Source organism: Dipodomys merriami, unplaced genomic scaffold, assembly GCF_024711535.1.
Source record: "Dipodomys merriami isolate MVZ:Mamm:240054 unplaced genomic scaffold, mDipMer1.0.p SCAF_50, whole genome shotgun sequence".
NCBI lineage: Eukaryota > Metazoa > Chordata > Mammalia > Rodentia > Heteromyidae > Dipodomys > Dipodomys merriami.
Genome location: NW_027206069.1, coordinates 9,470,212 through 9,485,233, shown reverse-complemented (window position 1 = coordinate 9,485,233; position 15,022 = coordinate 9,470,212). Strand labels below are relative to the sequence as shown.

The following is a 15,022-nucleotide window of genomic DNA, read 5'->3' as shown; positions in this document are numbered from 1 at the left end:
CTGGCAGATCTTCCCAACTGAACATGCCACCCCAACAGAAACACTTCATGCGCCTCCATTCTGATTTTGCCCACATACACAGAAACCTCAACAGCCACTCACTTCCTTCTTTCCTCTAGATAGACCCCCGAGAAACTCAAATGAAGTGTCTTCTTTCACCTTACATGCCCATTGAGAGTAATAGCCACTCTCAGCCTTGTGCTGGTGGCTCAAGCCTGTAATCCTAGCTACTTAGGAGGCTGAGATCTGAGGATCACAGTTCAAAGCCAGCCTGGGCAGGAAAGTCTGTGAGACTCTTATCTCCAATAAACCAACAGAAAACCAGAAGTGGTGCTGTGGCTCAAGTGGTAGAGTGCTTACCTTGAGCTGAAGAGCTGAGGGACAGCACCCAAGTCCACAGTTCAAGCCCCACAACCAACAACAACAACAAAAAACCAAGAGTAATAATGGACACTCTCAATTTGCATAGATGGCAACTAACAGTAAACATGAATATATAACCATTAAACCGGTTTATCTGTGGACATAGAAACACATGTCTGCACGTATGCTCTGAAAACACAGGGATATGCCTAAGACATTCCTAGTCCAAACCACGACTGGGCAGTGGAGCAAGAGACCTCGGTGTCAAGATAGTCAAGGCTGGGACTCACTGGACATTATGTAGAAAATGAACTACACAACTTATGGAGTGGGAGGGAAACACTGAGAAAGAACAAGAGATGCCGAAGAAGAGATAGATTCTTTACCTGACTTACACGTAACCCCTCTGTACATCACCTTTAGAATAACCATAAAACTATTTTTTTTTTAAAGACAGACAAGGCTCGGCTCAGAGCTAATGTTTTGCCAAGAAAGCAGAGCCTTGAAATCAGTCCACACTGTGCCGGCAAGTAGGTCCACCACACTGGCACTCAGCTCGTGCAGCCATGCTATGAGGGGGGTGTGCTGGGGTGGGGAGGCGGGCAACTCTGGCTGCAGTGAGCAGCGTCCTGGCTCCAGATGCTGGGCCCTGCCGCCAGCCTCGAAGTCTGCCCTGTGTGGAACTGGAGCCCGGGGAGCTGGGAGCGGCCTAGATCCTGACAGCTCCCACGCCATCTCCTCCGAGAAACTCATGCCAACCCCTAACTTGGGAAAGGGAATGCCAAGGCTCAGAGTGCAGCAGCCTGTTTTCTAGTTAACACCATGGGCTAGAAGAGAAGGCTGCTGCCCTCTTTGTTCTCCACACATCCTCAAGTCAAAGTACTTCACGGTCAGTCTGGCCTGAGCCCAGATTTCCAAGAACAAGGTTTTCTTCCTCACTCTTCAAATTATCTGTCTGCTCTCTGGATCTGAGCTGATGTGGGCTCAGAGAATGCAGAGAATTTGACCTAAGTCAAATATAATAGAAGTTAACTATTAGGGCTAGGAATGTGGCGTAATGGTAGAATGCTTGCCTAGCATGCATGAAAGCCCTGGGTTTGATTCCTCAGTACCACATAAACAGAAAACACTGGAAGTGGTGCTGTGGCTCAAGTCGTAGAATGCTAGCCTTGAGCAAAAAGAAGCTCAGGGACAGTGCTCAGGCCCTGAGATCAAGTCTCAGAACTAGCAAAAAGAAGAAGAAGAAGGAGGAGGAGGAGGAGAAGGAGGAGGAGGAGGAGGAGGAGGAGGAGGAGGAGGAGGAGGAGGAGGAGGAGGAGGACGAGGAGGAGGACGAGGAGGAGGACGAGGAGGAGGAGGAGGAGGAGGAGGAGGACGAGGACGAGGACGAGGAGGAGGAGGAGGAGGAGAAGAAGTTGTTAACTATTACCCCAATATGGGGCTCAGGCAGAACAAGAGGCTAACTTAGTGTTTCCATGTAGCCTGGGCTCCATCTACAGCATGCTTTCCTATACTGTGAGCTTCCTTTCCATCCCTAGTCTTTGCTTATGCTGTTCTTTTCACCCAGAATGCCATTTCTTGAGGTCAGCCCTCTATCACTCTGGAGAGTCTGGAGGCTCCAGTAGGAGAACACAGCTACCGAATATCCTTCACTGAAGAATGGTCCACTGACTACAAAGCTTTTGGAGAGACATGCCTGGAACAGTAATGGGGAGAGCGGACATCCAGCCAAACAATTACATCAGCCAAGTCAACCCTGGTGGTCAGTGAGATGACATGTCACAGCCAGATAGTTGGCCTCATAGCCTCCATCACTCCTCACGGACCCTAGACATCAAGTATGACTCTTTCCTCTTCTTTCCCAGGGACCATTGCCATTACTTCCTCTTGGCGATGGATTTGTTCCACCAACCTGTCACATTTGCTATGTCTACATCTCCCACTAGAGGGCGTGCTAAGAGAATGCCTTCCTCAAAGTACCTCTTCCTCTATCCTTGCTACCTTGTGAATGCATTGTATTACTTGAGGGAAAGAGACTAAGCAGCTGTGGGAATTCTGTTTATTAATCCACTGGCCTTGATGTGGAGAGTTCATCCTAAATTAGCTGGGGGGGGGAGGGGCAGAGCAGGAGCAGCCTAGTCACATGAATCCTTCAAGGTAGAAGAAGAGGCAGGACTGGTTGGAAATACCACAATTGAAAAAGGAAGGCCTTGAGAAACGAGAGCCACTTAACGTGTTGGCTTTGAGGATGGAAGAGAAAGTCATCAGCCAAGGAATAAGGACAGCTTCTAGAAACTGGGAGTGGCCATCAGCTGACAGCCTGCAAGGAAATGACCTCAATCCCATAACTGCTAGGAAGGGAACTCTGCCAACAGCTCTCATGAGCAAGAAAAGAGGCTCCCCTTGGGCCTCCCAAAAGAAGCTCAGCCCGCTGACATTTTCAGGTTAGCCTGATAGAACGATGCTGAGCTTCTGATCTAGAAAACTCTCTGGTCTTAAGTGTGCAAGGTTTAAGCTACTGTGCACAGCACCCCTAGGGATGGAAAACTTACTGAGGGCAGGGACCAGTCAATTCATAGTGCTTAGCCTGATGTTCATAGAAAGAGTGATCGATTAGAGGACATGGTTGGACCTCAGTCATTCATTCCATGCTCTTCCATACATAAGGATTGGATAATAGCTGAGGAAGAAGCAGCAGAGCCCTGGGCTGTCACGAACAACGCCACCCTGGGGAGGATGGGAGAGGCACATACCTAAACACTGTCCAGACTGGCGATCCAGGTCAAAGCCGTTAGTGCACTGTTGCTGCAGGAAGGAGAGAGAAGGAAGAGGCAAGGTCATTTGACTGGCAAATGTCTCCCTGGCTGTACACAAAGCTCCATGGCAGAAAGGTTGGGAAGTGGGATAAAGAATGTCTTTCCTAATACCAATGCCTGTATTACAATTCCTCTTTAGAACTATTGTCTTACACTCATTTTACACTGGCATTACTTTAAGAATCCTGTCGCATTGTTTCAAGATACCCCCAATTTTAGCAATTTTTTTTGTCAGTTGTGAGACTAGAACTTTGGGCCCATCCCTGAGCTTTTGTGCTCAAGGCTAGTGCTCTACCACTTGAGCCACAGCTCACTTCTAGTTTTCTTGTGGTTAGTTGGAGAAAAGAATCTCATGGATTTTGCTACCCAGCCTGCCTCTGAACTGCAATCCTCAGATTTCAGCCTTCTAGGATAACAAGAGTGAGCCACCAGTGTCTGGCCCCTTTCTCAATTCTTATTGGGCTTGTTGATGCTTCGAGTATGAGGAGCAATATCAAGTATGAGGAGCAATAGCAATCACGTCTGCTATGCATGCTGTAGTATACCCCATCCTCACCCCCTTCCTGGAATGGGTAAGATAGCTTATCCATTAAGGGGTAGGGTATTTGTTTGTGACAGTATTGGGAATTTGAACTCTGGGCTTTGTGCTTGCTAAACAGGCACTATGCACCTTTTACACTGGATTTTTTTAGATCAGGTCATCCTGCTAAGGCATGTTCCTGGACTGTGATCCACCTATTTTGGCCTTCCTTTCATAGCTGGGATGACAGTAGTACATGGCCACACCCAGTTTCTTACTCTGAGATGGAGTCTCAGTCTGAGATGGACTTTTCTGGCTATTGCTGGCCTAGAACCATAATCCTCCCAATCCCAGCCTCCCGAAGGCAGATATGCACCATCACACTAGGTGTATAGAATAAAAAGGGGTCTCGTGAAATTACCTGCCAGTGATAGCCTCAAACTGTATTTGGCCTCAGATATAACCTGTATATACTGTAAAAATAATTTCCCCTATGAATTTCTCTTAAGTCTTAATCCTGTCCAGAGGGAAAAAAACCTTCCACGGAAGACCTAGCTTATTTTCTCAGAAAAGTAGGAAGTCTGATCAAGGCACATTGTGTACAGCTACGGCCATGAACCCCCTTGTACAACTAATAGATGCTAATATAAAGTGTGTGGGAAAAGATTGAAGAGATTCCTCCATTTCAGTTTCAGCAAGACAATGTGCACAAAGATGCTTCTGGAAAGAGCTATCTCTAGGTGATCCCAGAGGACTGTGGGCTTTACATACAACTTCAATGACAGTTTTATGCACTGCAAAAAAAAAAAAAAAAGATATGTCGAGACAGACAATCAGAGGATCTCTGGGAAGCTTCTCGAGCGTGGCTTTTCATGGAAAGTACCAGTACCTGTGGATGTGCACTCTCACCCCTGGCCATAGCTCTGGCTCCAGAGTTGGGCTTCCCTGAGCTGTGGGTTGGTTTGTATGGATGCTGGACTTGCCTGCACTCTTAACAAGAGCGCAGGGGTCCCGCAGCCTTGGGGTAAAGGACACAGAACAAAAGAGCCAGGAGGCTGTGCCATAAAGTGTAGGAGACCCAGGCTGAAGCAATGCAGTGCAGGAGTGGGGTCAAGTGCACTGGTCTGCCTAGCTTCCAGTTCTCACTGTAGCCCTTACTCACTGTGGAACTTGTCTGTGCCTCAGTCTCCCCACTGTTAGTACTTACTTCCAAGCAATTGCAAAGGCTAAATGTCTTTTTTTGTGTCTGAGACTGGGTCTCGAACTCAGTACCTGATGTTTTCACTCACTGGCTGGTGCTCTGCCAACTGAGCCACGCCTCCAAGCCCGAATGTCTAAGTATTTATGAAAATGCCTCAATGGAGCACGCAGTGATCCTCATCAGGACCCACAGGGCTCAGGACCACCGTCAGGATGAGAAGATTCCAAAGCCCTCCTCAATGACATGCATAGACTTCAAAATGTGTGTGTGTGTGTGTGTGTGTGTGTGTGTTGTGTAGCACAAAACTTAGTTGTCACACAACCCTGTGGCTTTGCAAAGCCTGGAATGCTACAGTTTTCTCTCAGGTCCTCCCAAGTCTAACCTCATCTGTCCCTTCCATACTCCATCCAGGGGTCTTTGCTCAGGGTGTTTCTCCCCCCCCCCCATGCCATGTGCCATGTCTGGTGCTCTCCTTTTCCTCTCCTACACATAAGACTGGGGCATGTGACAAACAGGAGCCTCAGATGCTGTTATCTCAAGGTGTAGGGTCCCCCAACACTACCACACATTTGCTTAGCATTTCTGCAGCCATCACCTGATTAGTCTTGGGTTAGCTGGGCTCCAATGGCTCACACCTGTAATTCTAGCTATTCAGGAGGTTGAGATCTGAGGATTGCAGTTCAAAGCCAGCCTGGGCAGGAAAGTCTGTGAGTCTCTTATCTCCAATTAACCACCAGAAAACTGGAAGTAGTGCTGTGGCTCAAGTGGTAGACCTCTGGCCTTGTGCTGGAGAGCTCAGGGACAGTGCCCAGGCCCAGAGTTCAAGCTTCATGACTGACAAAGAAGAAAAATCTTGGGTTGGATGTCAGGATAATGCCCTTTGTAACCTGCAGCAGACTCAGCCTCCCCGGGCCTCGGCTACAATCTCCAGAAGGAAGACCTCCAACGAAGCAAACATGAAGTTCTCCAACCCCCACCCCGATCTCCGCAGTCCTGCAACGCTAAAGTGCATGGTGCACAGCCCCACTGTCTCACTCTACTTTCTTACCATCCTTCCTGGGAACTTTTTAAACAGTCTTACCTGTGCATTCCCAGGACTTGGAAGACAGAGAGCCAGGAGAGTAGCAGTGAGTATTCTGTGGAAAATGAGAAATGGTGTGTGAATCCCAAGATCCATACAGGGGGAGGAGGGGAGGGGGAGGGGGGCGTGGAGCTCACCCCGCCTGGGCCTCTCTGTGGTGACCTTCCCATGTACTTGGAGACAGGGATAGGTATGCTCCTGACCCCCGCCCCCCACCAGCCCAAACCAGGCTGGCATCTTCTTCTACTTGCTTCATATAGGGGAGGCTGACTTAGATCATACTTTTTTTTCAGTACTAGAGCTTAAACTCAGGATTTTGTGCTTATAAAGCAGATGTTCCTCTGCGGAGACACTTCTCAGCTCTTTATGTTATTTTTTAAATTTTTTATTATTTTTTAACTGTTATTATAAAGGTGATATGCAGAGGGGTTAGTTTCATAAGTCAGGTGATGATACATTCTTTTTGGACGATGTCACCCCTTCCCTCATTCTCTTCCCAGTTTTCTCTGGTTATTTTTAAGAAAGGGTCTTTTTCCTCAGCTGAACTGGACCATAGTCCTCCTATTTGCATTGAGAGCACAGATGTGCCTCACTGAATCCAACTGTTGGTTGAAATAGTCTTGAGGCCTTTTTGGCTGGGACTAGCCTAAAATCCTCCTGATCGCTGCTTCTTTTTTTTTTTTTTTTTGGGGTCCGGTCGTGGGGCCTGAACTCTGGGCCTGGGCGCTGTCCCTCAGCTCTTCAGCTCAAGGCTAGCGCTCTACCACTTGAGCCACAGCACCACTTCCGGCTTTTTTCTTTTTGCTTATGTGGTGCTGAGGAATCGAACCCAGGGCCTCGAGCATGCAAGGCAAGCCCTCTACCACTGAGCCACATTCCCAGCCCCTTGATCGCTGCTTCTTAAATAGATAGGAGGACAGACAAGAGTCACTGCACTTGACTTAAATCACATTTTCAAATGCAAAAATGAGTCAAAGCCCACACTGCTGTAGGATTTTCTTCACAGTAACACACTGACCTTGGTCTTTCTTGCGTATGCAGGAAGACTTGCCTGAACTCAGAACATCTTTATTCTGAAAACAGAGCCAGGGAGCCGCCATCCTCCAGCCAAGTAAGGGGAGGAACTTCGATGAAGCCATTTAGCCAGAGCCCAGAAGCCCATACAAGTGAGATTCTCCCGGAAAGAAACTGGCTCAAACGGCCCAGGCCCCCAACCCTGGCCCTAGCGTGTGACCTACAGAAACCGCCCCACCAGAGGTGGCAGACTGGGGAACCTGCACAGCCCCAAGAAGAAGAAATGCAATAGGAAACAGCAGGAGGGGCTGAGACACCAGCCACTCATCAGCCATGAAACCTCTCTGCTCCTGCCTGTGATCCACCCTTTATCATTGCCCTGCTGTCATCAGATAAAGCCAGGGTCACCAGTACGATTTAGACATACAAAGTCTTTCCCACTTGAGCCACATCAGAGGTGCTCTCTTACTTTAGTCATTTTCAGATGGGCAGTCTTGGTTTTGCCCAGGATTGTCATCCATCATGATTCTCCTACATATACACTTCCCCGATAACTGGGATCCAGGAACATGCCACCACACCTGGCTCTTTTGTCGAGATGAGGCTCACACTAACTCTTTGCCCAGGCTGGCCTCCACCCACAATCCTCCTGATCTCCATCTCTTGAGAAGCTGCGATGAAAGGTTTAAAGTGGAAATGTTGATGTAATACAACATGGAAATGTGGGCATGCTGTGGCATGCTTGAGTCCCAGCTGCGTGGGCCTAGAGTTCAAAGACATCTTGAGGAACATAGAAAGAAGCTCATCTCAACAGAAAAGGAAAGGAAAGCTCTGTGTGTGTGTGTGTGTGTGTGTGTGTGTGTGTGTGTGTGTGTGTGTGTGTGAGGGAGGTTAACAACATGTATGAACCTTGACATGATGTTAAGTAAGTGACTCTCTCTCTCTCTCTCTCTCTCTCTCTCTCTCTCTCTCTCTCACACACACACACACACACACACACACACACACACACACACACACACACACAGTGTAGAAGCCCAGCATCAATGACTCACTCCTGCAATCCTAGCTACCCAGAAGGCTGAGATCTGAGGATCACCGTTTGAAGCCAGCCGAAGCAGGAAAGTCTGTGGGACTCTTATCTCCAATTCACCACTAAAAAGCCAGATGTAGAACTGTGGCTCTAGTGGTAGAGCACAAAATTGAGCAAAAAAAGCTAAGTGACAACACCTAGGCCATGAGTTCAAGCCCCAGTACCAGTACAAAAACAACATAAAACAAAAACAATGAACGTAGAAGTCCACCCATAGGAGGTCCTAGAGCGGTGAAACTTAAAGAGACAGAGGGTAGACAGGTGGTAGACAGGTGGTAGCCAAGTCTGGGGGGATGAGCAGGGGGAGTGGTTGCTTAACGACTCCAGAGCTTCAGTTTTGCAAGATGCAGTTTTGGACCACAGCTGCACAGCAATGTGAATGCACCATAACAACACGGAATGGACACTTAGCAACAGTGACAATGAAAGAAATCTGAAGTCTAGGCAAATGCATTAAGTGCTCATAGGATCCAGCACAAACTTCCCTGAGCAGCTTCTGCACACAGTGAGGACCCTAGACCAAAGAGCTACAAAACGGAGACCCTGTCACTAGAGCTAACCGGTCTGCCATGTGACTCAATAATGCTGTCGGCTTTGCTAAGGCTATCGATGCAGTCAAGTCAGGGAAGGCGTCCTTGCACAGCTGATCTGTTTCAGCTGTTTCAGCCAAGCCGTGGACCTAGTACCCATTACTACCACCTGCACTAGGGCTTTCCAATCCTTCCTTCTTTACAGTGAATCTGTAGATTACAACGCTCGTGCATACCCATGACACAGGACCCAGATAAAACAGCCATCTGGGGACACAGGGAACCCCAACTTAAGGTGACATCCCAGGAGAACAGACCTGCAAGCCCACATTCTTCATTCTCCGTCCGGAGAGGGAAGACCCTAAGTGGCTACAAGTCTGCACTTCAGCTAAGCTGTCTGCCTGAGCCAGGTTCTCGAACACTGCAGACAGCTCTGACCTTATAAAGCGCAGAGCCAAATCCGAGGGCTTTTTGATATTCGCAACAGCCAGATTTATATCTGGAAGGAATGAAAGAACAATAACCCAATTTATTTTCCAGTCTGTATATTATGAATTTCAATGTTTTCCTGTTTCTTCCCGTGAAGTTCTCTTTCGGGTGGTTATAAAATCCTGTCTCGTTTATGTTGGAGACAGAACAGGCTGACTGCGGGCCGGGGACTTCAAGAACCGGTGGAAAAGGCCTGTTCCCCGCCCCCACTCCCTCACTTGACTCTTGCTCCCCATTTCCTTTGGCTAGAAGCAGCCCCCAGACAGGCAAGCCCCAAGCCCAACCTCCTGGAAGAGCTGCGGCTGGATCTTGGGGCCCAAATAAGCTCCAGGCAAACGGAGAGAGTTTCCAAAAGGAAATTATATGCAAGAAGTCAGCCCACAGCATCCTGAATGGCTGACCTTGTCATTTCAAAAAACAAAACACAAACAAACCTAGAAAACTCAAAAAAACAAAAAAAAAACCTGAACCAACTATATAAATGCCGGAGTGGGAAGAGATGCAATATTTCTAAGTGCTCCCTGAGACTCTGCAATCCAGGTGTCTCCATCCAGTCCAGGTCGTGTGGACCATTCTGCAACATAAGGAAAGCCCGGAGAGCCACCAAGGGTCAAGGCTGCCCGCGGTGTGGGGGTGCTGAGCCCCAATCCAGGGTGACAATCGGTGCAGTTTAGCCTTTAGCATGGAGACAGCCCCTCACCAATGCCCCCCCTCACACACCCATAGTTAATTTTGAATAAAGAACTGAATTGCGTTGTCAAGAGTTGGCTGGATAGAGACCCGAGTGGATGTCCTCGCTTGCAGGGTTTAAGGATTCTTTCGCTGGCCATTTCTGCAAAGAGCGAGACGTTGGCTTCCACGCATCTCTGTCTGCAGTGCCCACTTTTCATTGGCTCGAAACTTCTGGGTCCCATGCCCTTGGCGAAGGCCACACAGACACAAGGCAGGAGCAGCCCAGATGTTCAGCTTGTCCGGTGCGCCCGGGCGGCAGCCAGGCGAGCGCTGGGGACCCGGGGCTCGGCTCCCACCCCGCGGGGTCAACACGGGAAGTCCAGTCCCTCGCCCAAGGGCGCACAAAGCCGGGGCGCTTTCCCGAAAAGAAAAGAGGAAGACGCAAAGCACGGGGGGGGGGGGTCGTTCTTTCTTTTTCCCCCTGTCCCCCTGCCGATCGCTCTCAGCGCCTGGGTTAGCACATCCCCACTCCCAACCCCGGGGCAGCTTCTAAGGAACGGTGTCCCCGCATCCCGGGCTCCTGCCCGTCCCCGTCCCCGGCGCGGCCCTGAAGCCCAGCCATCCCCGTTTTCCACCCACCAGCGCTTGGGGGGTTGTTTTCGCTGTGTTTTTCAAGCAAGCTCTGCAGAACTGCAGAGCCGGGTGCGGGAAGGGCCAGGCCGGCCCCGGAACCCACCTTCTCAACGCCGGCATGTCCCAGCTGCAGGCGCGCGCGCGCGCGGCGGCGAGGCGAGAGGTGGTTGGCTCGCGGCGGGCCCGCCGGGGGAAATCCGCGCTCGGCTCCGGCGCTCCGGCGCTCGGCTCTCCGGCGGGGCTAGCGGCGGAGCTCGCGGGCGATCTGATCCCACCGGGGCCTCGCGAGCGGGCGGCGGCCAGGCCGGGCCAGGGGGTGGATGGGGGGGGGGGGCGCGCCGGGGTGCTGGGAGCCACCGAGTCCCCGGGAGCGAGCACCTGGTTTCGCTTAGCCCTCGTCAGTAATTCAGCATTAGACCAATTGAAGCAGGAATGTTAAAAATGAACACTTCATTTTCTAAGTATGTTAAACAATGCAAATGGGGGCCTCCGTCTGGACGCAGCTGGTTCAGATTACCGCGCGCACCAACTGGCTAGACTCCTCTCGCCACAATCTTGGGGCGTCTGCCAGGGCCGAGGGCTCGCGCTGGGAGGGCGGGGAGCACCTCGGCTGCCGGCGGGGGACAGGGCGGGGGAGGCTGGGGGCGGGGGACCCCGGCTTCGCCCCGGGGCGGGGCGGGGCCGTGCGCTCGCCCGTCCCCGCGCGGGACTCGAACTCAGCCCCGGCGCCGCTCGCCGCGGCCAGGCTGGGGCCGAGTGACGAGGAGACACTGTAGGTGCGCACGCGGAGGGGCGAGCCGGGGCTGGAGGACGGGCGGGGGGGGGGGGTCCTCACCGGGACCCAGACCCGGGTGAGGTCGCCCCTCCTCCCTGGTCCGCACCCCTGGCATCTCCCCGGCGTCGGCCTGCTTCCGTGCAGAAGGGTCTTTTTACCAAGAAGAAGGTGATCCGGAGACCAGAGAAACGCGCAGAGTGGCCGGCAACGCGGAGGAGCCGTGCTGAATCCTTCACACTCTGTTATGCTGGTGGCTTACAGTTTTTCCCTCCCTCCCTTCCTTCTCTTCTTCCCTTCCTTCCTTCTTCCCTTCCTTTCTTCCTTCCTTCCTTCCTCTTTCCTTCCTTCCTTCCTCTTTCCTTCCTTCCTCCTTCCTTCCTCTTTCCTTCCTGCCTCCTTCTTCCCTCCTTTCCTTCCTTCCTCCTCACTGCTTTCCTCCCTCCCTCCCTTCCCTTCTTTCCTTCCTTCCTTCTTCCCTTCCTCCCTCCCTTCCTTACTCTTTCCTTCCTTCCTCTCCCTTCCTCTTTCCTTCCTTCCTCCCTCCCTTCCTTCCTTCCTCTCTCCCTTCCTTCCTTCCTCTTTCCTTCCTGCCTCCTTCCTTCTTCCCTCCTTTCCTTCCTTCCTGCCTCCTTCCTTCTTCCCTTCCTTCCTCCTCCCTCCTTTCCTCCCTCCCTCCCTTCCTGTTTTTTCTTTTTAAAGTATGGGAACCCCCTTGTCAAGTGCAGTCATACCATTGGCACTGTTCTATAGAAGATGCCAGCAGTTTGGTTGGGGGCCAGCCTTTCCCCTTTCCCCTTTCCCCTTTCCCGAGGGCATCTTATCCTGGGCCGCTGGGAAACGCCCTGTGCCCCCTGCATCTCCCTGCAGTAGGAGTTGCCTCCTTTTCGAGGAGGTGAGGTGGGAGAGGTTGGGCAAGTCCCCCTGCTCACACAGCTGCCCATCCCACGGATGGGCAGCTTTAATCTAGTCTTCGAATTTGTTTTTAAGTAGCTGCACAAAGGAGTTGCCATTCAACAGAAGCAGGTTACTGTACAGAGCCTCTGGATCAATGTCACCCCTTTAACCTCCACACCCACTACTCCCACCCGCCCTTCCCTCACTTTTCTTAATTTTTAGATTTAAATATTGAAATATTTTTGCCATTTAGTAAAGCAATTTATGTATACAATGCCTCTGCGACCTCCCTTCAATATCTTCACCCCCCCCCAACCTTCCCAGTCCCTTGCTTTCTCACTTGTGTGGCATATACAATACATTCTCACCCTTCCTTCTTCCACTACTCTTCCCTTGCCCCACCCGTTTCAAGTACCCATTTCCTGGCACTAATTTTGTTGAGCTTTGACTTAGTCTTTCTAGAGAATTATATTATTTGTGCTGTCCTCCCAAAGGACATGTTTTGTAAGTTTTCCTCCCTTTTGGTGCTAGTTCAGGGGTTTGAACTCAGGGTCTGAGTGCTGTCCCATAGTTTTTCCATTCAAGGCTGGTGCTTTACCACTTGAGTCACAGCTCCATTTCTGGCTTTTTGCTGGTTAATTGGTGAGAAATATTTCACAGACTTTCCAGCCCAGGCTGGCTTCAAAACATGACCTTCAGATCTCAGCCTCATGAGGAATCAAGATTGCAAGAATGAGCCCCAAGTGGCCAGCTTGTTTTGTTAAGTTTCATAATCTATTTTCCTACCCTAAAAATAAGCTACAGTGATCAAGAACAGCAGAATGGTGATAGTTATTGAAACGGAGGGTCCATTATGCTATTTAAATATGCATTCAATTGCTCAATGATGGTTTGCCATGCTTGATTTTCTCCCACTGCTTGTAATAGCAAAAGATTATAGCCAACCTTAAGGTCCATTGATAAGGACCTACAACTCATAAAGGACTTCCAAAAGTGGACAAATAATAAAGAGAAACCAATAACCAAAAAAGAAGAAAATCTGGGCACAGGGCTGTATTTACTGGACCACTCTGTTTATAAAAAAAATTCAAAGTCCAGTAGTTAACTGAAAGGAAACACAAGGGGCTTTTGGGGTACTAGTAGTATTACCCACCTAGGTTCTGAGTGTGCAGACCTGGGTTGCAAAAAGCAGGTGTATGTTATAAGGGGGGCAAAAAGGAAGTGGTGCTGTGGCTCAAGAGGTAGAGCGCTCGCTGTGAGCTGAAGAACTCAGGGACAGTGCCCAGGCCTAGAGTTCAAGTCCCACAACCGACAAAAAAAAAAAAAGTATAATGTAGGGCTGGGAATGTAGCTTACTGGTAGAGTGCTTGTCTAGCTTGCATGAAGCCCTGGGTTCAATTCCTCAGTACCGCATACACAGAAAAAGCTGGAAGTGGCTCAAGTGGTAGAGTGCTAGCTTTGAGCAAAAGAGCTCAGGGACAGTGCCCAGGCCCTGAGTTCAAGCCCCAGGACTGACAAAAAAAAAAAAAAAGTAATGTAATGTAGATGGGGGGGGGGAAAAAGTCAACAAAGGCATTAAATAACTGTAAAAAAAAAAAAAGTTTAGAGCTGTGTGAAAAGCATTCACCATCTGTGAAATAAATATTATTGTGTGTGGGCAGAAAAGATGTCTCCAGCCAGGCACTAGTGACTCACACCTGTAATCCTAACTACTCAGGAAACTGAGATCTGAGGATCATGGTTCAAAGCCAGCCCAGACAGGAAAGTCTGTAATTAACCACCAAAAAATGGAAGTGGCACTGTGGCTCAAGTGATAGAGTGCTTGCATTGAGCAGAAGAGCTCAGGGACAGCGCCCAGGCCCTGAGTTCAAGCCCACAACTGACCCCTAAAAACGCACTACCCAAGAAGTATGAGGTTGTTTGGGCTAGTCAGTGGAGGTTGCCACAACTTAATACAAGACCCTATGGCTGAAGAGGCAAGAGGCAGGGATTCCAAGATCAGGCTGTCACTAGCATGCTCAGGGACTGGCGGGGGCCCTCTTCCAGCTTGGCCATAGCTTTCTTCTTAAGGCCTCTTTTTTTTTTTTAATGAACATATTTTTTTAATTGTGAAAATACTGTACAGAGGGGTTACAATTACATGGTACATTTCTTATCTAGCATTGTAGCCTCCTCCTTTGTTTCCCCCCCTAAAGTTGTAAGTTCGTTTTTTGACATAACTACTTGTACATCTCATTGTTGCAATGGGTCCACCTGTATCCCTGTTTTAATGATTTGTTTTTTTCCCTTCCCCTCCACATATACCAACATCAAATACAGTGAAAGCAGGGGTTATACCAGGGGGGAGGGACATACATAATCTTATAAATAAGTTAGAAACAATCGCATGAAAGATCTTTTTTTCTTTTCCTTTTTTTTTTTTTTTTTTTTTCAGTCGTGGGGCTTGAGCTCTAGGCCTGGGAGCTGTCCCTGAGTTCTTCAGCTCAAGGCTCATGCTCTACCACTTGAGCCATAGCACGACTTCTAGTTTTCTGGTGGGTTTTTTTTGTGTGTGTGTGATTAAGTGATTCCATAATTTCCCAAATTTCACAGTATTGTGGGATAGTGATGCTCATTTAAAGTCACAAACTCATTCTAACTTTCCTGGAGCAAATTGTCTATCACGGTCTATAACATATAACGGCGTACACATATACACCATACATACGATCAGCAGCATGGGGTTATTTAGTAGTGGTTCAACCAGATGAGTGGAAGTTCTTTGCTTCTTAAGTCTTGTTAATTTTGTCGTATCACCTAACATTTTGGATTTAACATCCACTTATCAGGGAGACCATGTGTTGTTTGTCTCTTTGCTCTTGGCTTACCTCGCTCAACATGATTTCTTCTAGCTCCATCCATTTCCCTGCAAATACCATTATTTTGTCATTTCTAATAGCTG

The 15,022-nt window shown here is 49.4% G+C and overlaps 1 protein-coding gene across 1 annotated transcript in view; it reads right to left on the bottom strand.

The window, feature by feature from the left end:
- The window catches only part of LOC138810509 (fibulin-5), a 69,787-nt gene extending 58,773 nt beyond the window's left edge, over positions 1 to 11,014 (bottom strand). The window contains exons 1-3 of the mRNA XM_069997722.1: positions 10,516 to 11,014; positions 5,982 to 6,036; positions 3,117 to 3,168 (exon numbers count right to left, since the gene is read on the bottom strand). Coding sequence (XP_069853823.1) covers positions 3,117 to 3,168; positions 5,982 to 6,036; positions 10,516 to 10,532 — 124 coding nt within the window. The 5' untranslated portion in view covers positions 10,533 to 11,014. The remainder of the gene's footprint in view (positions 1 to 3,116; positions 3,169 to 5,981; positions 6,037 to 10,515) is intronic.
- Positions 11,015 to 15,022: the final 4,008 nt, after the last annotated feature.